The sequence below is a fragment of the Numida meleagris genome, chromosome 4 (assembly GCF_002078875.1).
Source record: "Numida meleagris isolate 19003 breed g44 Domestic line chromosome 4, NumMel1.0, whole genome shotgun sequence".
In the NCBI taxonomy this organism is placed as follows: Eukaryota; Metazoa; Chordata; class Aves; order Galliformes; family Numididae; genus Numida; species Numida meleagris.
This window is the reverse complement of record NC_034412.1, coordinates 68,866,160-68,892,326: the sequence shown is the minus strand read 5'-3', so window position 1 is coordinate 68,892,326 and position 26,167 is coordinate 68,866,160. Positions and strand designations below refer to the sequence as shown.

General features: G+C 42.1%; 1 protein-coding gene across 4 annotated transcripts; it reads left to right on the top strand.

The window, feature by feature from the left end:
* On the top strand, positions 3,932-24,732 carry PDGFRL (platelet derived growth factor receptor like). 4 transcript variants are annotated; one of them, XM_021395231.1, is made up of 6 exons: positions 3,932-4,117; positions 11,363-11,657; positions 18,323-18,474; positions 19,887-20,180; positions 20,504-20,643; positions 24,062-24,732. In XM_021395231.1, the coding sequence occupies exons 1-6, from the start codon at positions 4,063-4,065 to the stop codon at positions 24,248-24,250; spliced, it is 1,125 nt and encodes a 374-aa protein (XP_021250906.1). In that variant the 5' UTR covers positions 3,932-4,062; the 3' UTR covers positions 24,251-24,732. The 4 variants fall into 4 exon arrangements, with proteins under 4 accessions (XP_021250906.1, XP_021250910.1, XP_021250907.1 ...); XM_021395235.1 differs by lacking the exon at positions 3,932-4,117 and adding an exon at positions 5,523-5,631; XM_021395232.1 differs by lacking the exon at positions 3,932-4,117 and adding an exon at positions 6,510-6,836.

Below are 26,167 nucleotides of genomic sequence, written 5' to 3'. Positions count from 1 at the left end.
TCTGTATTATTAGTCCCCCATAGTTACAGTAATTAATTAGATAAAAATAATGTGACTGTTACAAATGTTGCAAGGGAGACTAGGAGTGGCTGCAGCACAGGAACTATCCAGTTAACTAATGATAAATAAAATGAAATTAAAGAAAAATCATTGGGTATTCTCAGTTGCTTCGACTGCACAAGGCTTATTTATATATGTGTATAGATAGTGCCTTTATTAGTCCATGGCTAAAAACACTAGAAGCCAGCTGTGACATATTTATGCTAATTTTGATGTGCATTTGTATGTGTAATCTTGAAATTCCAGATGCTTTTCTGGGATGTTAGCAGAGCAGGCCCCATGAAGGACAGCCATTCTGCTTCTTATACAGGGGGCATGTGTGAAACCACCCCCAATTTTGTTCTCATGTTTGCTGTATTTGACAAGAGAGCAGCTGAAAGCACAAGACCATTGGAACTGAATTTTTTTTTTTTTAAACATACTCGCAGTTGTTGGTACTGTAAATTGTTCTGTGCAAGTAATAATGGTATGTAATAATATATATATTATTGGAGGTAGCTTTTTGTTTTCTTTATGGAAATAAATCCTCCAAAAAACTATATTTGCATTGGTACACTCAGGATGTGCCTTTAGATATAGGAATTATTTTTATCAGATTTAGGAAAGTAAATAAAAGCATATTTATGGGAGAACATGTAAATCTCTTTGTTCTCCCTTGAGGAGGCATAAGGGTTCTAGAACATTTCTGCATAATTCAGGTTACCTAAGGTGACCTTCCTGCGGTATTCCAAATTCTACTCCTAATTCTGCAACAGGAAATGTTGTGAGGTATCTTAGATTTCATTGTTTGTTATCCTGGACAAAACTGTTCTGTTAATAATAGTGTGCTTCTTCCTGCACAACAAATATAAGGTAGATTCCTGAAACCTGTCACACTCTGTTCAGGTCACCATGTGTTAAGGCCATGTATATTGCCTGCTGTTGGAGAATAAAGATCAATACTAGCGGTACACGGTTACTTATCTACGTACTTATGAACTTAACTATGCCATGCAGAAACATCAAATGGTACAATTAATTTAGAAACAAAATATGGTAAAGGTTAAATATGTATTTCTATTTTTTATTAAATAATGAATGTAAAAGTCTAGCTACCTTTTCCCTGAAGTTTATGGAACGATATAAAAATATTTAAGAAATAAAATGCATACTGCTTTCATGGAAGTTTTGTAATAAGTGCCAAGATCAGATGTCCTGCAAGCATCCCAACCTGGGTGAGATCCTGACAGTGCAGGAAATCTGTATGGGACTGTGCAATCATGTTAATCCTGTCAGATGCCGCTGACATTGGGGTACATTTTGTACAGTAGAAATTCAATTCACATGATGTCTAGCATGTGTTACTTGGTTACATAAAAAAAAATAAAAGCACCTTTTATTGCAAGGCCCTGGTTCTTCCCAGACCTGCCAGGAGGTTGTACAAATTGCAGTATGCTTACTGAAAGCACTGGGGTTACTCAGTGTTAAGCAGAAGCAGCAAGTGGTACTCCATGTAGTGTAGGATCTTTGTATTCATTTTTAATTTTCTGTACCTTTAATATTTCTTTCTGGTATCTATTTTGAGGACCTCTGCATTTTTCATAGTTGGACCTTTCCAAAGCAAAATATAATGCCCTCACCATGTCTTGATCTGTTTTCCATTTGATCAGAAATCAAATTCTTCATCGTCAGCTAAGTTGAAGGATTTCTGTGTCTAGACATGCATTACAAAGAACTGTGTGTACACATAATTGGTTTTTTGTTTTAATTGTCAGTTGGACAAATTCTGTTGTCTTTGTATGTTTCCATTGAGCCTTGTGTGAGGCAAACTCCACCTTCAGCAACAGTTTAGTTGCAGTCAGGATTTAAAAGTTTAGGAGGGCTAATGAAATAGCATGAAATATATGTTACATATCTTTAAGAATAGTTACGTGTGCTTCATTTTAAGAAACATTAGTTTATATACATTTTCACTTTTCTTCTTGTTCATTTGTACGTTGTAATGATTATGTTTGTGAGATGTGCTGCTGAGCATTCAATAGAATGACTGTGATGCAACTTAAAATACAAATTTTTGTTTGTTTGAGTACTCTAGCCAAAATGAAAAGTCTTGAATTTTTGTGAATGTAAAAGTGCATATATTTAAGAACATGGTGCTTTTTTATTCACTTTTTCAATAAGAATTATAATCAGCAGTATTTTCAGTTACCTTAGTTTCAAATTCTGATGGAAATTTCATTGCTCTTCATATACTGTAAGATACGCTTCACGGGATAACAACTGTGTATTTGTTCTGTATTTTTTAAATAAAGCTGAATATCACTTGTATGTACTTTGTACAACACCTCCGACTTCAATCACCTCTGTACTTTCAGTAAATACTAAAATAACGCAGTGACTTAATAATCATTAGTGTCATGTCATGACATTACACAAATCATAACTCACAATAAATAGCATGATAGCTCACATAGTTTTTATAGAGGGAAAAAAAAAAACCAATCATGTTGTATGTTTAAATCCTTTATTTTTCCAGTGGTCTGAAGATGTGCATCATAGTAGTTTCCTACTTGCTTCCTACAGTGATTTGGGCACTGTGACTTACAGTGCCAAACCAGAGATGATGCTGGGCTTAATTTCCAGAGGGAGTGAGTCCTCAGCTTCCTGCAGCACCAAGCCTTGTCCTGGCAGCATCCAGCCTCAGAGCTGCATGGATGTTATCTCCCTTTTCCCTTTCTGGAGGGGAAAAAAAACCAAGAAACAAACAAAAAAAAAAGTGGGGTTCTGTCATCTGGTGCTGTGTCCTGAGGCTTGCAATGACTGAAAATTACCAGTTGAAAGACTGTCACTTAGGACACCTACTTACATATAATGTAGGAATGCTGAATCTGAGCAATAGATAGCGATAGCCTTAAGATACAGAACCGCACTCCCAGCATGAACTTGCTCTTGTTTTACAGACATTTGGGTCATCATCTTTGTTTGCAGATTTAAAAAAAAGCTGTGATTTCGGTCTTCCCTGGGTGTACTGCAACTCTTCTGATGATTATAAATGAAAATGTAACTAGTTTTCAGTGTGTATCCATTAAAAATTGGAAACTCAAAATGTATAAAAACACTTTCTTTCTTAATTGTATGCCTATATATCAAAAGGTATGCATCAGCTTGAACATGTCCTGGAATGAATGCAGATGGACTGCTATCTCCTAGTGTTAGTACCGTACTTCTCCGTATGTACCAGTATGTGGGGCTCTGTCAGTATTACATCTTTGACCTGGCCTGTGTGTGAGAAATGAAATTTGAGCTGAGGAGGCACATAAGAATTGCAATTACAGCAGTTTTGCAGACGGTATGATAGAAAACAAACGCTCTTCATCAGAAGAGGGGCTGTGAACATTTCTTGTGCATATTTACATTTTATATTACACATCTTTTCTGAGCCATCATCTCCATGATTCACTTTCTCTGAAGCAAAGAGCGATAATGTTTTCAGAATCCAATACTTGGTGGTATTGTAGTTGTTGAAAAGTGGAAATAACGCTAGCGATACCAATACCTGCCATAAAGCAGCTTCTCCTAAGCAGGCTTTTGGGAATGTCTTCGCTATAGCAGCCTGGAATGAAACTGACTTCACAGTGTACTTTTGCTCCCTTCAGCTACATCGATCAGAGCCCGACACGCACCTGCAGGGCCACGTGTGAGGCGGCAGAGATGCAGGCTGCGCAGCTCCCACCTGTGCCCGGAGACCCACCAAGTTTAAGACGCTGCAGGCCAAGAGCAGCCGGCACGAGCCGTAGGCAGTAGAGGTGAGCTATCCTGCGCGCGACCTGCTCTCCATCCCTCCCTCCCTCAGCGAAGACTTCCACCCCCCCCCCCCCCCCCTGCCGCGCAGCCGAGAGGGGCGCGCCCGCCGCGGGCAGCCCGGAGCCGAGGCCCTCGCTCCCTGCACCGTCGGACTCCTCCCAGCCGTGGGCCGCCGCCGCGCCTGCCCCGCCTCAGCCCGGTGCCCCGGTCGCTCTCGCCATGCGGCTCTGGGTGCTGCTCAGCCTGCTGCTGCTGCAGGAGACGCTGCCGCACGGTGAGCCGCCGCAACCCTCCTCCGCGCTGCCACCAGCGGGCCCCTCCTGGACCCCCGCCTCGCGCTCCGCGGCCCCGCCCGCCATGTCGGGGGCTGGCGGCCATCTCGGGGTGTGGGGGCTCCCGTCCTGCGTGGCGGGGTCGGGCGGGCTGCATCCCGCTGGCTGCCCGCGAACCGGCGCCGCTGACAGGAGATGCGGTTTGTTCGGGGCAGGGAGTTGGGGTGGAGGTGGCGGGAGGTGCCGCCGAGAACAGCCGCAGCCCCTCCGCTCTCTGCCCCTCCGCTGCCTCTTCGTCTCTCAGACACGTCGCTCGGAGCCGGTGCTCGAGTCCCTGCGCCTGTCCTGAGGATGGTTGGCGCTGAGCTTGGTGCTCGATTTAATAACAACAATAATGTCACTTAAGAGTGAAAGAATACCACCTCACTCCCCGAGGCGTGTCTGCGCGCGGTTGGGAAGAGCTCCTGTCCCTGCCCGGGAGCAGCGGGGTTCGCCCGGCAGCCCGCGAGGGGCTCTCGGTGCAGCTGGGAGTTGGGTCCCGTCTGGCGCTGGTGGTAGAGGACGGAGTGAGGGGTGCTTCGCCTCTGTCACGGAGGAGTGGTTACTTTTTTCATTATTACTCTAATTTCTGTGGGTTTTGTATGCAGTCGGTCTCTTGGTAGGAAGGACCAAACTTTGTTCTTAGCTAGGCATCAGGTTGCAATGAGTTCATGGCAGGGAAGGGGTTAGCTTTTGGCTGGGGAAGGAAGCTCCTAACCAAGCCTTGGCTTATTTAGACTTTAACATCAAGAGAACTCAGATAATTCCCTACAATTCATGATGTGGCTCTGGCCAGTGGCTTATCCTCTTCTGAAGCTGCCAGCCGTTATGCGATCAGCGGGATGTGATGGAGAGGGAAAACAGGCACTGTCCCCTTCTGCTGCTGTTTGCAGTATGTTGTCAAGGAAGGTTCTGGAAGCAAGGTCAGGGCCTGGGGCAGGCTGTGTGAACCTGGGGGTCTGAGGAGAGGGCTGGGCTCTGAGGTGCATGGGGAAAGGAAAAGAGGCAACTCCCTCAAGTGGTCCAGGGGATACGGGCAAAAATTACTGTAAGGACATAAAAAAAATACTTCACCTCAAGAGCTGTGAAGCGCTGTCTGGGAAGGCTATAGAGTCTCCGGCCTGCAAGACAGTCAAAACTCCCAGAGCAACCGGGCTGGGGTAGGAAGGTTCTTCCTGGAGTCTTTTCCAGCATAGTTTTTCTTAACATGTGTTTGTAAAGGAATTGCATTCCAGACAAGGAGCTGCTGTACTAGTGTGGTGTGGAAGAGGATTCTGACTTTAAGATCTGTGGGTGTGTGTTGCCACTTCAAGAAAAGTGTTTTCTATTTGAGAAATAGGCAACAAAAACCCAGAATGAGAAATTAGTTGCAACTTGGGCTGAAGACTTTCCAAGTTTGTTTTCTTAGCTCATCTGCTTTATAGTGAGGTTCAGCTATGTGTTTCCTGCTGTGCCATCAGGAGGCTCATCTGTGTGAGTAAGTAACGTGGTATGTTTAATTTATTGGAACTTGAATAAAAGCATTCTGATTTCAGAATAGCACTCCTGACTTAGCTTATGGTAGCTTATGAACAGTGAAATATGTTCCTCTAGATTGTCTGTGTTGTCAGTACAGGTGCTGATTTGGATGACAACTTTTCTGTAGATCATTGGTATCCAGCCCTTTGACTTGCCTGGGCCATGTTGAGTGAAGAGGAATCATCTTGGGCTGTGTGTAAAATACATGATATGCTTAATGTATGTAATGTATATATTTTTTAAATCTTTTTAATTAAAAGGAACAAAAAAAAGCAACCAAAACAACTATTGAGATATTTCGCCTTGATTTTGTGAAACTAATGTACTTGTGTGATTTGATGCAAGTGTGCTCTCAAGGTGCTTGTCAGGGATTTTTCTGATGAAACTGTACTCTTCCTGTGCTTCGTCCTTGAAAGCAGTTGTTCACAAATGTACATGCTGCCAAAAAATGGTGACATGAATAAGGCGTGACTGTGAAGCGAGAGGTATCTTTGGTAAGACGGGGCTTACAGAAGCGTAGTAAAGAGACATGGTCAGATTTTTTGAGTTGAATGTCTGATTGCAACCCTATACATTCTGTTTGAAAATGTGCGGGTAATGTATTTATGTCAACTGAAAATGGAGTTGCAAACATATGTGTATATATATCTTTTTTTTTTAATATTTCAGTCTTGATGCCTATTGTCGAACTCTGTTATCGAAATGGAAAGCACGGCTGCATATTTTGCTCTGTTCACAGGACTGTGTTTAGCCAATGCATCAAAATGCATATGCTTATTTGCTGCAACTCCAGCTAGCGCTGCACCCACCCCATACCCTGGTTTCAGCCCAGACAGTGTTAATAGCGCAGTGATGTTTGGTTGTTGCTGAGCAATGGGTGCATGCCTCTGTGCTGGTATGGGGCAGGCAGGGCCGGGCTGCATGCTGCCTGCAGGTTGGACGTGCCTGCTCTAGAGTGTCACAAGCAGAGCTGCGTCCAGCCTGTTCCGTTCTCTTAATTACGGTCACAAAGACTAACTCTCATCCTAGTCTTGGGGTTAAAGATTATTCTATGTGACAACGTGCTGCTTGGTTTTCTTCAAGGAAGAACTCACTGGTAGTAATGCGAGTTGAAAGCTCTCTGATGCTGCTAAGATGTAGCATGGGACCTGCCTTGTGGAATGGGTATGTCTGGTGGGTGGGGAGCACAATTGCTCTGCTTCCAGGGTTTCTCAGTGGATGCTTGAAGACCGCTGTGGGCATTCTCCAGCTGTAACCCAAGCAGCTGTGAAGCTGGTGGAGCGTGTGTGTGGATGTAGGCAATGCCTCAGGTCAACACTGGATGCACTTTAGCATTCTGTGACTAATAATGGTGTGGTAACTTTTGTGTGTGGTGTCTACAAGAACGAGTGTGTGAGAAACATTAAAGAATAGGGTGAGCTAAATCCTTTGAGCCAGGAGAAGAAGTGCAGTGTGGCATGTTTCTGTGATGTAGTGATGTGTTGTCTCCTGCGTGGGCCTGAAGGGTTAGCTAGGGATCTGGAGCGTACCGCTGCAGAGGAAATGGATGCAGTGCATCTGGGATTTGCTACTTGGAGCAGATCAGAGGTAGAAAGGAGGAATGTTCCTGGTGTTTTTCTGCTAAGTCTTTTTTTTTTCCTTAATTTTGTTTTTTAAATAAGAAGTACCTTTGCTTACTTGGGCCTAAGTCTAGTGAGAGGGCGGAGTACCCCAAATGTGGCATATTCTCATATCTGTGTAAATGGACTAGTTGAGTTTGTTCCTTCCCTGGGAAAGTCGGGTAGTTTGGGTGCGTGAATGGAGGGCTGTGTGGTGGCTTCTTTGTTTCCAGATGACTTTGGTAGCCTGTTCCCTGTACCTTAGGTGACAGACTACCGTACTAGTTAATGCGGTTAAAGGTCACACTGAGATTTGGCCCAGCAATGAGAGGGGATGGATTGTGAGGTGCTGGAAGTGGTGGCGTCAGTGGATATCGGGGCAGATTCCAAAAGAGAGCTGGGGAGGAGCATGGCAATGGCTTGCGTGGAAGCTCATGTCTCAGGGAGGTGTAGAAGAGAGGCGAAGCTTCAGCATAGGAAGACAAAAACCACAGTGATGATGGTGCTTCCTGAAATGCCTGGCTGTCACCTGTGGGGAAATGCCAGGTCAGAAAGGCAGAGTCTCAATGTACTAGGGAGAGTGGAATAGGAGGAAAGTGTTTCTCTAGTTCCCAGTGAGCCTAAACATGTCGAACAGAGGGAGCTTGTGTGGGAAGGAAAAACTTCATCTAAAGAAAATTAAAACCAGGCTTCTGGCACTCAGAATTGGAACGCTCTCATAGGCAAGCCTTTAACAGTTTCGTAGCAGCAGCGTCAGGTGTGGAAGAGGACTGCATTTCTCTGGGGTGATGTTGTGAGGACTGTGTGTCATCAAACGTGTGTAGGGATTGAGGTTGGCAGAACAGCATGGCAATGGCATGTTGACAAATAATCTGATTTCATTAGGGTTAAAATAAGGCGACAGAACCAAAGCTTGTGTGTTTTCAGAAGTACAGTGGGGAAATGGAATGGATGGCTTGGAATGGGAATGCTTGTCTGGGCTTTGAATGCCAGGGCACAAATTGTACAGGGAAGAGGAAGGAGCTTGCCCTTAGGGAAAAGTGGCAGCTTGTTTTGAAGAATGCTGTCCCAAATTTGGTGCCTGGTGAGCACTGTCAGTAAAAGCAATCTGAACCAAGATAGCAGCAGTGTGAAGGGAAAACAGTGTGGTGTGGCAAAGGGTATGGCTGATTGTTAGGGGAAATGGAGCAGCAAGGACCGTGGATAGCAGCACAAGAGTTAGTGACTGATGCAGGCTGGCTCACGTGCATTGGGGTGTGACGCTGAGTGTGATTGACCAGATGCCACAAGTGGTGGGTTGTTAGGGCAGCTGTTGAAGAAGAGCAGCAGCTCCTGACTGAGCAGTGCCTGAGCGGTGCTCACGATTGGATGCAGATGTTGCTTTAGGGCAGCCAGACTGTAGTTTTAATGTTCTTGCAGGAGTGATAAAAGCCAAAGAGTGAACTGTTGCATTTAATTTGAGAAGGGGAATTACATAAAATGAGGAGGCTTCTTAACTCACATCTGAGTTAAATATAAAAACCAGAATAGGGCAAACAAGAAGTTTGAGGAACAGCTTGCAAAAGGGATAAAAAGCAACCATAAATCCTGTTCTTCTCCTGATGTGCTGGAGTGGGGCAGGAAGAGACAGCCATGAGCTTTGTGAGGCCCATAGGAGCAGGCAAGAAGAAAGAACCCCTACAGAAACTAAAGCTGTAAATTACACACCTAATTGTCGGCATGCATCCATGTTCTCTGGGGAGGTTTTTCTGGAAAATGGTGATGTAATAAACACAAACTGCAGTATCTTACTGAGCGCTGGAATAGCATCTCTGAGGCAGAATCTTTCTCTGTGGAGGAGTCATTAGAGGACATCTCTTATTAATGTGCCAAGAAAGTTGCTTTGGAGCAAATAAACAAAGCACGTGCTTTTCAACGTGTTTATAAATTCGCTTAAAAAAAAGAAAACTGGCAGTAAAGACTTGCCAAAGGATCTCCAAATTCTAAAAGACTGGGACTTGAAATCTTGTGTTGGAAAACACAAACAAAAGAGTGACTCTAGTGCTGTATGCAGATTGTGTTACTGCTTAGGAATTACTGCATAGAAATTGTTACTTTGTAGGTTGATTTTGAAGTTACTTTGCATTATTCTAGAGAAAGACAGCTCCCAATGGTTTAATTGCTTTTTTGAAAAGCAGTGAGCCATTTAGCTAGGAATGAAGACATCACCAATTGTACATCAGTGATGTGACCATATCTTGAATGTAGCGTGCAGCCTGCTTTTGCCTTCTTTCCCTTACACAAAGGTGATGAAGTTGACCTGTTTTTTCATGGGTTCCATACAAAGAACAATTAAATGGAGTAGGACTTACCAGTCCAGAAGGGATTTGTTTGAAGCATGCTGCAGTGCTGCAAAGGCACAGGTGCTGCTGAAAGTGCAGCCAGTACCAGCTGTAACCCATGCTAATCAGCATACAGTGAGGCTGGCTTTAATTCCACAGTGGGCTTTTTGTTTGATTTGTGTGATAAAATGCCAGAGTACTTTATGTGGGAAAACTGTATTCAGTGTGAATTAGCTGTCAGGCACAGTTTGTAGAGTTTTTGCTGTCCAAAGGTTCATCTCACAAAAGATTGTGCTTCCTGCTGTCAGTTACTGCATGAAAAGTCTTCATTATTCGTTTACTTAGCTATTTTAAAGGCTGTGATTTTTAAAGACTGCTCTATCCACCTTTTTTTCTTTTTTCTCTGTTCTTTCTAAGACTTATGTGCATGTGGCACGTGGTGAGAACAGGTAACAGCTGTGGGTGAGCCTCTGAGATCACTCACTGCACTGCTGGGTAATAAGTGCACCTTTTAAGCAGCTGCAGCATGCATCTCAGATCCTGCTGGACAGGAACACTTGGGATCGCTTGGTGAGCTCATGCTTTTCCAGAACGGTTAATGTCAGTACATGGGCTTAGAAACAGAGCATAGAGACTTGAAGGCCAAAGAGGTGAAAGTGGAGTTGTGCATGCTTAGGAAATATTTATTCACTCAAATGTGCATGTATAGCAGTAAATGGTCCTCTGAGAAGTGGTACTGGCTCTCCTCTGCCCAGCACCCAGTTGAGACCCTGAGAGATGCAATTCTGTTGTTACGTATTTAAGTTGGTTTTTCTTGCTTTCCTCTCAGAAACATTTTGCAGAAGTGCTTTGTGGAAGGACTTGAACGTGACAAGAGGAATTTTTATTTGCTGTTTAGTCATTGGTTAGCTTTGCTGCAACACTTCAGCTGATTTGAGGGGTTCCAGAATTCATTGGTTTGAGAAGATGATTTTCACTCACCATAAATTTTCAGCCTGGAGACAGCTGAAATCCCTGTTAAAAAATATACTTTAAAAAATAAGTGATAGCTCACTTTTTCTTTCCATTTCCTTTGCTTTGTTTTAAAAGGCTGCTGTTACCTTTGGCAGGTAATGGAATCTCTTCTGCTTCTGTTTCCATCTGCTCAGTAAAGGTAAATGGCCATTACAGAGATGTGATGAATTAAATACTACTTTCAGGTGACTTAAATGCTATTTGTATTTTCACAATACTTAGCATAAGAGGAAACAAAAAAAACTGCATTGTTACTAGCATTGTAAAAATCACCATTAGGTTCCCAGTTTTTTTCCACGTCTCTCTTATGGCAGCATGGTGTATTAAAAGGTTATACGGGACTGGTGGGTGTGTAACATATGTATGAAGACAGGGCACTTGTGTAACGTTGCACAGTAAATGGCAGTGATATGAGGTAGCAATGACAAAAGCAACTGGAGAGAAAAGTACTGTATTCCTTTCCCTTCCCATCTGTGAAGTTCTCATGCCTTACATATTTGCCTGTTTATGTGACCTTAAGTATAGATTTTCCACATGTTGTTGAAAACTCTTTTTTTTTTTTTTTTTCTGTCCAGGGAAATGAGTCATGTCAGAGACTTCAAAAACTTATGGGAATTAACTCTTTCACATTTTTTCTGAATCCTTTGTAGGAAGAACAGAATATTTGTTATTCTCTGTAATAATAAAGAAAAAATTGCTTTGCAAGAAGACTTTTTTTCTAATTGGTAAGATGGCTGCCTTTTCTTTATTTTACCAGTTATTGGACAGTCTGCAAAAAGTAAGCGTCCGAAAGAACCAGGGGAAAACAAAATCAAGCCTATCAACAAAAAAGTAAAACCCAAAGGCCCAAAAATGAAGGAAAGGGAACCTGTTGACTCCTCCTCCAAGTCCCAGTCCATACTGATGCAGGTGATGGATAAAGGCCGTTTCCAGAAACTAACTGCCACTTTAAGCCTGTCTGCAGGACAAAGCATAGAACTGCGATGTAAGGGGAGTAATGTGACTTGGAGCTATCCTTCATACTTGGACACTTTTAAAGACTCCAGACTCAGGTAAGCTATTTTCCGTATTTTGGGGAGGGGGGAAAAAAAAAAACTTACAAATGTTTACAGTTAAGGTGTTTCACTCAGTGGTTACTTGTCTGTAACAAAGGATGAGCATCTTTCAGTCCTCCTGTTACTGCCCTGTGATGTACACTGTAGAATAGTCTTGTTGCATGCGAACTGGATTTCCTTCAGTTGAATCTGAAATGGAAGACGTGGTAGAGGGGGACACCGGTGTGTTCCAGCCACTAACAGAGAACCACAGAAGAGCAAGGCTGAAGTTAGAACCCTCAACATGTGTGAGGGTGGGTGTTGGGTACTGACTGCCAATTCTAATGCTCTGCAGAGACCTGATGCTGTTGGGCTGTTGCTAATGTAGATATCAGCTGAGACAAAAAGATTAATTTCCTGAAGAGTTGAAAACCCATGTCTCTCAGCTTGGAAAACAAAAAATATACCAAACACTACTCTAAGGAGCAAGTGAGGTTTGTCTTTCCCTCTTCTATCAAACTTGTGCTTGAGTGCAGAGGGAATTGCAACATTCACGATGCAGAAGTGCAGCAGAGCTTAATGCTGAGGACAGATAGTCACCTTGGGTTTAGGAAGGCTTTCTCTTTTGTCTAGTGGCATCTTAATGGATACTGCATAAACAGTTGTGAGAGTAGGAGTAGAATCTAAAGACTTTCTCCCTCTCTCTGCCCCACCAGGCGAGTGTCCCGTTGATCTAAACGTCCCCCAAACCATATGTTTGTTGGCCTTCCCAGTTCTTGAGCGTAGTACACACATAGCTAAGTGTAGATTGAATGTAATAGTCTCTTTCTCAATTTGAAAGAGGAAGGACACATAAAGGAGTTCAGGGATGTCTGCCACTAGCACTTATTTTGCCAGGAGGAGAGGTTGTTTTCCATGCTTGTTTTATGGAGATTATGCTTAGGTATCTTCAAAGGACAAGTAGTTGAGATACTGAGGAGCACTGTGAATAATGCCCTAGGAGCTGTAAAGAGACTTTCTTACATTATTAGGTAAGAGCAGAGGTATTAGTATGAGCAAGTCCTATTGTCCTTTCGTTCCTAAATTAAGTAAAAGTTTGTGGGCTCTTTGTAAACAGCCAAGGTTATCTGAATCTCTGTGACATGTTCCCCTTCCTTACAATCGTGACTACCTTAAAGTCACAGTTAATTACTTTCCACTTCTCTTTTCAAAGAATAAGGTTGAAAATTGACAGGTATACCCTGTCATCTGTAACGTCCTTTTGAAATTCATGAGCTGATCATCCTCTTGATTGTGTATTTGCTGTTTCCTGACAGGAAGGAATTTTTTTTACTCAGTGGCGAGGCAGTGGCACGGGCTGCCCAGGGAACTGTGGGTGCCCTGTCCCTGGAGGCACTCAAGGCCAGGTTGGATGGGGCTCTGGGCAGCCTGAGCTGGTGGGGGGCAGCCCTACCCACGGCAGTGGGGTGGAACTGGATGATCTGTAAGGCCTCCAACCTAAGCCATTCTGTGAAATTCCTCCAGTAGGTGGCACGCGTCAGCTGCAGTACGGGCCTGGCATTTAGCAGGCCAAAAAGGAATGTGCAAAATCGTACTGAAAGGGAGAGCCACGCATGTGGTAGTGGTGGTTCCCGCTTATAAGTCTATCTCACCCTTAGAAGGTGCACATATGGGCTGCATGTGTGGCCCTATAGACTTTCAGGTCTCAGTGTTAACATCTGGCATTGAAGAAGGCAAGAAGTATTCCCAATTCTTAGAGAGGACTCTGAATGTTGCTTCATTACTTCTTTGACTACCTGTTCTTCTCTTGTACTACTCTAGCCATGGTAATGGGATAAAAGAATTAAGGAAGGTTTTGGGTAAAAGGTACATGTTTTCTAGTTCTATAACTTGCTGCTTTGTGGTTTGAAGTAGTTTGGAATTCTTTACCTCTCTGTTCTCATTCAAGTTCACAGTACTTATTATTGTGTAATAGTAAAACAAAAGTAAATAATTTCATAGTAATAAATGCTATATAACTTCTTGGCTGGATGCGTGTAACTTGCTTAAGTATTTTATTTTAGAAATATAGATCCTTAAAAGGAAGCCTAACATATTAAAATATTTTTAAATAAATTACTGAGGCAGTAAGACAGTTAAATTGTATCAACTATTTTAGTTATAAGCAGGAGACCCTATAATTAACTAGAAAAACTGAAGACATGGATTAAGTAGCATGCTTCAGACTTACTGAATGGGAATAATTTATGGAGACACTGACAACCAAATCTTGTGCAGTTACATTTTCATCATGTTTTTATGATATCTTTGTTATCTTAGGGTGTTTGCTGGAGTGCTAACAGATGTGTGCAAAACAGTTTGCTTTATAGAATTTGCATTCCTTGGCTTTTGAGAGCTTTCATTGAACATAACTGAAAATATCGTAAGTCCCTATTTAATTAGCTCAGCTGGCAATGTTTTAAGTGACATGGCAGTAGAAAGCATCATTAACAGGGTTATCATCTTTCAAGAGGAACTTAGACCTTCCTCTCTGTGAGGCAGAAGTAACCTGTAAGGTCCACAGTGGTGATGGTGTGTGCATCTCATTTGGCCAGAGGCCTGGGCAGCCACTGATGCTGAAGGTGCTGAGGTCTGCTGCTTTGGGAGAAGGAGGGTATTTTGGTTTGCAGCTACTTAAATTTAGCATCCAGGTAATCTCTTCCCTGTGGATGGTTACAAGAAGAGGTAGGGATAAAAGCCACGCGTTTTCCTCCGTGCCATGCTGATCGTGTCTTTATCTCATCCGTATGGAAAGTAAAAGACAGCAGCTTGGAGAGCAGTGGCTTTTCTAAGAAGAAGGAGGTTATATTTACAAAAGCCATTTCTGCAATACCCATGGCTGTGGTTTCTTTGAGTTTCTTTTTGCATGTATGCTTTACAACTTTGTAGATAAAGTGGTTTTGTTTGGCACTACTGGAGAGTGAGTTTTTAATAGGTCTGTAGCTGCTGACATGTCCTCAAATTACCACGTGGGTCTTGTTTGGGGAAGAAGCTGAGGGGAAGTAGGAGGAGGACTCTCTGGCTGTTTTTATCTTGAGCAGGAATCTTCTCTTTCCTATCCTACGTGGAGGATGCACGCTAAGACTTTGCTTTGGAGACTGTAGCAAGCAATGCAGCTCTGGGGAGAAAGCTAAATTGTGTAAATCTGTCTGGTAAGTTGGGGGCATCCACCGGATTGCTTCAGAACTGGCTTCTTAGCTGTAGTGCTGTCCTACCCTGTGCAGCATGAATACATCCTCATGTCTGGAAGTTTTGTTTGCCAGCTGAGCAGTGCAGCCAAAATGGGATGGCCGCAGTGCTGTACGGCGGTACGTAGCAGATCAGTGACTGCAGGCCCACCCAGAAACTGCACCTACGGTGTGTGAGAAGGATCAAAACCAGAAAGGGATAAAGAAAAAGAAGGGCAAGCACATTTTCACTTTCTTGTGTTTGAGCGCAAAAAGGTTTTCTAGATGAAGATGGTTTGGCTTCAGTCTGTGCTGCGCCTGACTAGAGCATGGGCCTCTCCCATCTCAAAACATGGCTGTATTTATCAGAATTTCATCTGATGTGTAAATCTTTGTGAAATGGAACTGCTGCAGTGGAAGAAGCTGGGGCAGAGGCGGGTGTGCATTGCGTGCATATGGGTACACTGGCAGGAGCGCTTTTATAGGTATTGAGGAAACCATGTGTTGTACAAGACAGAACTGGGCTGCTGTAAATTAAGACCGGCTCTTGCTGGTTAAGTGGTTTGTTATCTGTGCACGTGTCTAACTGAATGTCGCTCAGTTCCATGTACTATGAAGTCTGTAAGCTGGCAGGCTTTTCTTCTTGCCTTAAGCAGTAGGGATGTTCTGTCCCTCTCCGTGTGTCTTAGTTCCATTGTGGCAGTACCAGTGCAGCTGCTTGAGAGGAGTTTGCTAGATGCTCTGAAGTGAGGCGATGCATACTATATTTTGTTTCCTTTAGCTTTTTCTGGCTTCTAAACTTGGCACAGCTTTTCTGGCAAAGGTCTTTTGAACTTAAAATAACTAAAGCTTAATAAGGTGAAGGTATGGAAAAGGATTTTGAAGGATGTTTTTTATTGTCTTTGAACAGTCTCAAAGTGTTTCTGTACAAAATTTTTTCTTTGTGGTATGTAAAGCATAGCAAAACTTTGACTTTTGAGAAAAATTTCTCATTTAAAATACTAATGAAATGAAAGCTATCCTAGAAATAGAGATCAATTGATGATTTGCCATTTATAGCTTACTTCATGTAGTCTGTTATGTCTGCGTAGCACGGCCATGTCACAAGCCTCAACATTTCCACTCTTTTAGTTGCCAGGTTTTGTTAGTGCATATTTGTGCAAGTACTTCACTGGGCTATTTCCATTGATTACTGGATAGCTTGTTCTCAGTTAAGCAGAACACACTGTACAATAATCAATTAACTCTGACCTTGTTTTCTTCTTTTTTGTCAGTTGGGATTTCAAGCCATAGTTCAGCAGCTGCATTAATGGTTGGAGGCTAAATGTTCTAGCCTAATGGGTTCTCTGCATTGTTGATGTTAGTGCTTGCAAAACATGTTGTGCCCGTGTGGCTTATGAAATGTGAACTGTGGATCTGAATAAATCATAGAGACTAGGACACACGTTGGATTTCTCTTTTCTTCTTCTTGAGTATGATACACAACAGGATCTCTTGTGCAATTAGGAATTTGTAAATGGTTATCCAAAAACTTAAGGTGTTTGTAATGTAAGGTGCACATATTGAAAATGAAAACGTTACTTTTCCGTAATTCAAAAAATGGGAATCGGATGAGGTCATGTAGGACAAGTGCATTGGCAAGTAAGAAGCATGTTTTGCCTGTTACTTTAGGCAGCTCTCAAAACTGCTCTGTGATGGATGAGTGTAAAAAGCCTGAAGGCTTTGGTGGGAAAGGTTATTCTTGCCCTGTTTGGGTTGCTTACTTGGTGTGTTTTAATTCTAAGCTCCTGGCCTTGGCTGAAGGCTGAATATTGGGTTATGCGAGCCTTGGCTAACACATAGCGGCTGTGAGTGCAGTCTCCTAGCAGAGCACCTAGGGAGCTGGAAATGTCAGGAGCTGTGTGTAGCTGAAAGCAGCAGTCTCTTTGGTTAAGTGAATGTGAGCAGTTAGCAGGAGGCTGCTCATAATTGAGATGTGAGCCAAACAGAGCTCTTAGTCCACGTGGTAGAGCCAAGCATGTCTGCAGTAATGCTGCAGTAACACAGTAATGAGGTGATTTGGAGGAGAAAAACGTCTTTAAAGCTTGCTAATCCCCAAAATAAAGGATTCAGTAAGTCCTGCGTCTGCCTCAAAAAAATAACTGCTGCATTAACAAAAAGAAATAGGAGGATGGTAAATAGAGAGAGAGCCCACAGTTTAGCAAGAGCACAGGAGCTGCTGGGAATTTGTGCAAGCTGTGTCTGGACCCAGCCTAAAACACTGAAGTTTGCTATTAAATGCCTACAACTGCAAAAATCTCTCTTGACTTGATTACAACCAAAATGACCCTAGAATTCAATGTCTTGCAAAGGAGAGCAGGAAACCTTTGTGTTTTGGCTACGCTACCATGTAAAAACAGGTGGTTTAAAATAACATTTTTACAGGTCATGGCTGCAGTGAAATGCATCAGTGCTGCCACACGTCTGTCCTGACAGGGTCCACAGACCGCTAGCACTGTGGGACTGATGCTTTTGCCGACCATCAGACTGCAGTGTAGCATGTGCTACAAACTCTGACACTACCTGTCTGCAAGAAAGATACAGGAAAGCAAACATGGAAATAAATAAGAACAAGGTGACACTGTGACTACTAAATTTCATAGTTAGGACCCTTAGAAACACAGCCATTACCTGTATATACAAATTAATTCACGAGTTTCAATCCAGTGAGAGACTTATTTGGGAGAAGGAGGAAAAAAGTGGCTGAGTTTTATGTAGTTGCCTCATGCTACTGCCAGCATACTTCCAGCAGTACTTCCACCATGTTCTGAAGTAGCTAAGGGATGAAGAGGAAACACGGTGACAGGATTGCAATGAGATGGAGTCGGGCAGAGGAGGAGGCAAGACCAAAATGAGTTGAGGTTGAAGGTCTTCGTGGTGGGCGTGCAAGTGGAAAGCTGGACTGCTGTGTTAAAGACAGGAAAGTGTTCTTGCTGAAAAAGGCATAAATCATTGCACAAACTGTCATTGAAGTGGCTGCTGCCCACCAGTGGTGAAGTAATTTTTTTTTTGTATACTACTGAAGCAATGCTGCAGTTGAAGTAAATGGTATCAGGAAAGAAATGCGATTCCTATGGCTTGACTTGGAGTGTGAAAATTTGGGATATATTTAGACAAACTGAAACAACATAAACACATTGTCTAGGGCAATCACAGCACGTTTTCAAAACAGATTCTGGAATGAATTCAGTAATTAACTATATCTGATGAAAGCTTACCAATGCTCATGTGTGGAGTTGAAATAAAAAAAAAAAAACTGTTCACGTGTAGGTCTTCGCTGGAACAAAGGGGGAAGCTGCAACACAACTCTGCAGGAGAAAAATGGGCCTGTTGCAGAGCAGGAATAAAACAAAAAATCAAAAGTAGAAATGATCTGACAAAAATGTGCAAGGAAATGCACCTGTGCTTGTCTCTGCCTTTTGTTTTTCTTCACTCCAGTATAAAGCAGTTGGACAAGTATGGTCAGCTGATCCTTACAAACTCCACTGCAGCAGACACAGGTGAATATAACTGCTGGCTTCAGCTGTGCAATGGTAACAAATGCAGGAAGGATGAGACAAAAACAGGTTCAACGTACATCTTCTTCACAGGTAATTAATTGTTTTGGGGATTATTAATATATAATATTGTGTAAATATATTTGCTAGTAAGGAATAAGTCTATATCAAATCTTTCACTGTTGAGATGTTTTTCCCCACGGTTTTAGTCCTTTTTTTTTTTAAGGCAAATGTTAAGGAAGAAAGTGCTGGTGATGTTTGCAGACAGTTGCTTGCTTTGTGTGATTTGTGAGTCCACTTTCCCTATGGATCATGCTAAATGCGTACCTGAGATAATGCATAATACAATGGAATCAAATACCTTTTGAAAATACTGACACGTGCTGAGAACCTCCTACAAAATGAATCCAAAGAATGTTTAACTTTTGAAAGTGTATCATGAAAATAACTGTGCAGAAGATTTGTTTGGTTATGTCATTCAGGTGACCCCTGTACTCTTTCCCACCCCCAGTATATTTCCAGTTACCTGCAGCTAATTTAAAATCTTGGCCTCATTGATCTTGGTGAAGACACAGTTTCTCCCCAGCACCTGTGTAGCATGTTGAGAGGCAAAACACCCTACATAGATGTGCTCTCCTGCTGTAGCCCCAACACAGCGGGGATAGGGTCATCATACAGCAGATAACTGTGTGTAGTTTACTGCTGCTTGGTGCAAAAGAGTGGAAATCAAGTGGTTAATTTGTTCTTCTAATGGAAATACTTCTGAGTGGTAAAGCAACCTTTGCTGCGTGATTAGAGCTAACACATTCTTAGCGAGGGAATATTCCAGTCCAAATGTTAAGATAGGATTGTTTGCAATAGGTTTTGGAGCTAAATAAGACCATGGGGCTGTAGTGAAGCCATTTACCAGAAGTGCTTCATGTTCCAAGGATACATTCCTTCAAAAAGGCTGAAATAAACTTCTCAGTCAAGTTACTATGATAAATGCTTAAGCTAGAAAGAGGAAATTCAACTTTGTAAAGAGCATACCAATTATGGACATATCCTATAACTGTCTGTCTAAAAGCACTAAATATTTCAGTTACTTAGCAAAGCAGTAAATCAAACATTTTACCTAAAATCATATGTATTAAAAGGCTGTAGCTGCTCCAAATATCTGTTTCTAGTAGTGCTTATCTTACTTCATGTTTTTTTTGTGTATGGTACCCTTTAGACATGGACAAGTGAACAATAGTAGATCCAAATGAGTGGATATTTACTGAAAAAGAACTCTAAAGTTTTTCTTAAGATTGAGAGGTCTGACTGCAGCAAAGTCCACTTTGATTTTCTTCTATATTTAATGTTTTTAATGCAAGTGTGTAAGTACTCTCAGATTAGAAAAGTGTTTTTTCTTGTGTATTTGAAGTAAAAAGCTTTGTGTTCATTTTTGATGTTGCCCGTTTTCTCTTCCTGCTGTTAAAACAAGATCTAAACACTATCCTAACTATATAATCTCTTTTGCACAGATAAAGAGGAACTTTTTGTACCTACTCCCAGTTATTTTGAGATTGTGTACCTGAACCCAGATAAACCTGCTGTCATCCCATGCCGTGTTACTACTCCTTCAGCAAAAGTTACTCTACACAGGGAATTTCCAGCAGAAGAAATTGAAACAGATGGAATTAATATTATTTATGATGCAAAGAAGGGCTTTGTCTACCAGCACCCTACTTCTGATCATAAAGGCATTGTCTACTGCAAAGCAGAGTCACAGGGAGCTCCTCAGATTTCCATCAAGTATCACCTACTCTATGTGGAAGGTAAGGTGATGTTTCCTATATTCTTACATTAACTCCTGTTTCTTCTGCTGGCTTTGCTTAGAAAACAAGTTTTGAAAACTGGATTTGTAAAAATGAGTGAAGTAGTCACTGAATTTTGAAACATTCATCAAAACTGTATGTGATAAAAATTTTGTTGGGATGAGCTCCAGCAGTTTTCCGGTGTAGGGTGGAAAGCTGCAGGTGTAGGTCACTTACCTGTTTCATTAGGCAAACTGATGCAGAGCTTGCCTCTTGACTATGTTTTATCAGTAATTTCATGTCAGAAAGTGATTTCCTGTTTCCTAACGCTGTTCTCCTGTCAGTCCCCAAGGGCCCACCCTCGGCCACAATTGTGGCATCACCCAGTAGAGCCAAAGTCAGCGATGGTATCCACGTAGTCTGCACTGTCCTTGGGGAGCCAGATGTGGATGTGAACTTCATCTGGCAGTACCCAGGACAAGAGGTAAGAGATGTCTACCTTGGCTGAAATGCTTTTTGTTCTTCATAAAGGCAATACTTTTAGGTGCTAGTCACTGTCTAGATTTGGAATGAAGGTTCTTTCCACTTGTGATATCTGCCTCTTGCTAGCACAGGCATGCTGTCAGGAGGAGGCAGCGCATCCCTTTCAAACTTCAGCCCTTTTTCCCTTTCAGGGAAAGCCCTGAGAAGCTAGAGGCAGCACAGAAATGAAGCTTGAGAACTCTACCCATGTTAGCAAAAGTCAAGCTCAGCAGAGCTCACCCCTCCCTCAGGTTTTTGTTCCTGAAACAGTTGGTCTCTGGCAGCATTTGCAAAGAAAAGTCTGGTCAAAGCCCAGCCAGCGTCAGGAAGTGGTGCTAGGGCAAGCTGCAACGCCTTGGTGATGCCTCTGCAGTTGATCCATGGCTTGGGCATATGAATCATCACAGCCCAGAATCTTTTGGCTGAGTAGTTGCCCACATCCAGAAGCTCAGAGAACTGCTTCTGTTCAGACTCGTCTCTGCTGCCGTTTATCCTAAGCAGGCTAGGAGCAAGAGAAGGATTGCTGGAAGATGGAAATCTTTAACCAGAGGAAAAGGATCTTGTAGGAGCTGAGGGATCACAGCGTACTCCATTTGCTTGCCCTCCTGGTGCTATGTTGTCAAGAAATGATACAGAACTTTTTAATGAGGCCTTAGTATCAGCGCTGGTGTCCCTGGTAACTGCTTAAGTGAGTGGTTGGAGCCCAGTGCTTCAGGAAAAATTCAAATCTGAACCCTAGAAGACTGCTGTAGCTGGCAGGGTAGAGGCTGTAGCATTCCCTCCACCAGGGAAAGGTGTATACCTTTTCAGGGGAAAAAAGTGGTGAGAGCTCAAGTGTGCACAAAAGGGGTTGGAACAGTTGGTGAGGACACTGGGCACGTAGAACCAGTTTTCTAGTCCTTGCTTAGGTATTAGTTTGGTTTTTAGAGGATTCGAGCAGTTAAAAATCTACACTCCCTGTCTAGTCCTTTCCTTTAAATGAGGGCAGCCACAACTGCCCTTGGTGAGAGGCTTGGAACTAGGAGCATGCATTGGGTGATCGGGAGAGCAAGTGTGAGGTGGAATGTAGGAGGAGTTTGGCAGAAGAGTTCCTGTATCTGGAGTCCATTTGAAGTTGGGAAGGAAAGAAGCAGGCATCTAAATAACTAGAGAAACTTGCAGCTGCTGGTGGAGTGAAAAGTAAAGTGCAGGGGAAAACTGAAGACTCCAGGGAAATGATGAACAATAGTTTTGTGTGGTTTTTTGTTTATTTTTAGCTAAACACCCATTGTCATTCTCTTTATTCAGCCTCTGGCATTATTTTGAGCAAAATGTAGCAACAGATTGCAGTGTTTGTGGCCTTCGGGGAGGGAGCTTTATTTCTGAGAGTCTTCATAACAATTTACTCTCTCAGACAGGGAAGAGAAGAAATGCCCCTGCTGCTCATGTGAGCTTTGTCGGCTGATTTTTTTTTTTTTTCTTGTCAACTTCTCTTGACTTCTGTATATTAGACCATAGTAACTGGCTATATGAACCCAGTTCTACATCTTTGGTAACTGAGAGTAATTACTGAGTACAAACAGTTGAAGGAATTAGAGGCTCAGCCTGGCCTCCTAAAACTCTGTACCTTGTCAGTGTGTACCCCTTGCTGCTTTCGCATCTTTCTCAGTTGAATGGCTGCCCAGATGTGGTTGCTGGCTGGTCCTGGCCCAGTGGTCCTACAGAACACGATGCAGAGCTGGCACACACTGCAGCAATGCCTTTCCAGCCCTGCTTCAGTGCAGACAGCTAAACATGCAAATTATCTCCCTTATTTGCTATAGATACCATGCCCACAGTGCAGGGCACATATGCTATGAGTAGAGGACTGCAACTTCTCCCTGTACCCACGTACAGGGGTTGAGAGACAGAGTTTGGCCCATGGCTTGCATTTGCCATGCAGCCTGGAGCAGGGCTGTGTGCTGATTCACTGCTTGGAACAGCTCCAGCTGTGCCTGGGTATGGGGGGGGATGGGGGAGTCTTGCTTGGGTTTCTGCCCCATTCATTTTGTTGGCAGAAGAGCAGCACTTTGTGCTTGTTGCAGACTTTACTTAGTAAGGCAGTACTTACATAGCACAGAAGAAATACTTTGAGAAAGTTTCTCAGTTCCATCCCTCTGTTTTTAAGAGAGAAATTCCTGCAGTAAATAACCGATCAGTTACTGCATCTCATCTCATCCCCGTACCTCTCCCTCGTACTTTTCCCCTCAGATATGTTTTTCTCTTGCCCCTCCCTGGTGACTGCATTTGCCTGCTGGGAACACATACCGATCCACTCCTTCACATGCTTCCCTGAAACTGTCTTCAAAGCAGAATGCAATTAGTTTGAGGAAAAACTGGGCCAATGGCAGCCCAGCCAGGCAAATAGAATCTGCCTTGCATGGCATTTACCTTCACTTTTCATACAGTCAGGGAAGTTCCCCTTGCTATATTCAAGAACTATCTCAGGCTTGAATTTCAGTGTGCAGCAGTACTTGGTTGCAGGCAGTACTTGATTTTCAGACTGGGAACAGGAGGCTAGTGCTTTGCTAAATAGTGTTTATATATAGGTTAATTTTTATATATATATAAATATATATTAAATAAAACCACTATATATATATATGGTAGTCATTGCTAGCTGTAAACATCTGCCAAAGACCAGGCAAAGCCTGCCTGCGTTGTGACCCATCCCTACGCTTCACCAAGACCAGCAGCTCTTCCTGTACTGGTCATTTTGCAAGCTCAAGATTGTAGCTTTGGCTCTAGATGAGTGTTTAACTTACCATTTGCTGCTATTAGCTTAAACCTTGTAGATCCATCTTGATAAATGGCTAATTTGCCTATTTCGTCGAGCGCAAGGAAGTTGTTTCCAAGCTGAAGGCTTTTTCTTACTAGTTTTATCCATGGTATTAGCGGAGGACAAGCTAGCATGGATAAACCTGCTGGCATGCATGATGGAGGCTGCAGGGAAAGAGATGGCTTTAGTGGCTCTTTAGGCCAGCTGCTTTTCTCTAGTCCTTTGCAAATGCAAAGGTAAGATAAAGAGTCCAAAAAGGAATTCACACGTAGAAGAAATAACCTGTTGTGAACAGAAGAAAAAATATTTTTGAAGCATATTTCCAAGTATCCTCATACATATTTTTGGCTTTGAAGTTGTATACAGGTCTTCTGGAAAGCATAGCATGAGAACTAATGCAGAAGCAGCTGTGAATTGTTATTGTTTATTTGTTATTTCATACAGCGTTTCTGAAACTAGAGGAAGAGCAATTAGTTACAAAATGTGATTCAAAGCTACTTTGACTATTTGACTTCTTGCCTGAGAATTTGATAAAGCAAGCGTATTTAGTGATGCTGTTCTATTTTTTTTCCTCTTTAAACAGCTGGAGAGGCCTGTGATCATCCAAAGCTTTTGGAGACTGATAAACAGAGGGACTGGACACACCACAAGAATCTCAAAGAGTGCTCTCATTATTGAGGATTTTGAAGCCAGAGATGCTGGAAACTATATTTGTATAGCTCGGAACCTACAAGGAGCAACAACAGTGGCTACTAGAGTTGAACTGAACTAATAGGAAAGGCTTCTGGACTCATAATGAACTATATGTCGCTTTGCATTTTAACCATTCTGGTTTTTTTGTTACTGTTTAAGTGTAAGTTTTCTCTATTACTTTCTTTTCCAATGTCAGTGCATTCCATTTTCACTAGAATGACAGGGCAAAACATGCCCTACACCTGGCTGTAATCAGTTGTGAGTTAGAAATACTATAAATATACTACTAAGTTTAATACTATGAAGTGTAATCCACTTGAAGCCTGAACATGCATATGGCTTATTGTACTTGGGAATAGATGCTCTTGCACTTTCCTTTGCATGTGGCCTTTTTCCTCAAACTCTATTACAACATTCGCCTCCTGGATGGTTTGTGCCTTTTTTCTCTGTGAAAGCTCAGAGGATTTTTAATATCTTCAGAAATCCACCAGTGCAGGTGCATCTCTTCTGGTGCTGTGCAATATAAGATTTAGAGTACTGTACATGTTTAAAACAAACAAACAAAAAAAACCAAAAAACCCACAAAAAAATTCTTATAGAACTAGCCAATAGCAATACTTTTTAAAAAACAATTAAATTTCTTAACATTATAAAACTGAATGTGTGCGTGTTCATTTCCTATATATATATATAAAGATATATATACACAGAAAATTCTCAGTCTTAGTCTTGGGAGAAGATCAGTATTAAGTATATTTTATGATACCAGAGAGTCTCTCCAGAGACATGCAAATGAGTGACTGTGGTAGATGTTGTTGCATCCTTAAGGCTCAGTATGTTGTTCCCTTACACTGCATTCCTCAACAGAGGTAGCAATGCAGCATTATTACTGTTTGCTAAAGTAAAAACTCACATTTATTTATACAGTATAATTTACAGAAGAAACAAATAATGTAACATGATTATAGAATAAGGTTTGATTATACAGCAGATCTTTTCTCAGGTTAATAATTTCAACTTGATTATATTACTGAGGAGGAAGGATGTTTGATTCACACAAAACAGTGTCTGGATAGATCAGCAATTGCTTCTCACTGTGGACTGTCAATATGAGGAAGAGCCCTTCCAGAGAAAAGGTAAGACCCCAATCCCAACGTTGCTGGGCATTTCAGCAATGATTTATTTTTTCCCCTAAGGCTCAAGCATAGGATCCATGTATGCTAGAACTTCTAATACAAAACTAATTGGTAGAGCAATTGCGTAACAAAAAATATCGTAATGCAAGCAGTTGTTATTTACAAGGTATGTGAAAAACAGCTTATTCTGAACATGAGGAACCTAACCATGAGGAGCCACTGTCTGTAACACTGTTGTCCTCTGGAAGTAAGGTAGCTACAAAAAGTAATAATACCCCAATCAGTTGGATGAACTTAGAATGCATAAGAAGCAGTCCTTTAATAATCTTCTCATTGCTATTAAAAGATGTCAGGAATGTTACATTGTTACTGAAATTACTAAATTGTTTAGGTATTACTATATAATATACAATAACTAAGACTTTGTACAGTTTTCTAGATGAGGCTTTAATCTGAACAAAGTAACTTAAATAATCTTTAAGCTTCTGGATGAGGCTGTGCCATGTTTTCATTCCTTTATAGCATTTTCATTTACCAGGAAAATATTTTGCTTTAAACTACAGGAGCTGCGTCAGCTTCTTAAATTTCAGTATGTTCTTGAGCCTTAAATTGGACAATTATATTTTTTATCTCCTATTTGCTAGATATTTTAGTGACACTTGTCCAGACTTCTTCAGTACTCCATCACTTCCTTGGTGACAGTTTGACAGGAGAGAAAAAGATTATGTAAATGCATCACTGCTCGAGCAGCATCCCTCAGGTTTAACAGTAATGGGGGCTGAGCACATGAAGGTCTCAGACCCAATTATATCTACAGAAGCAGCACCTTTACAGAAGAATTTTGTGGTTTTTCTTCCCTG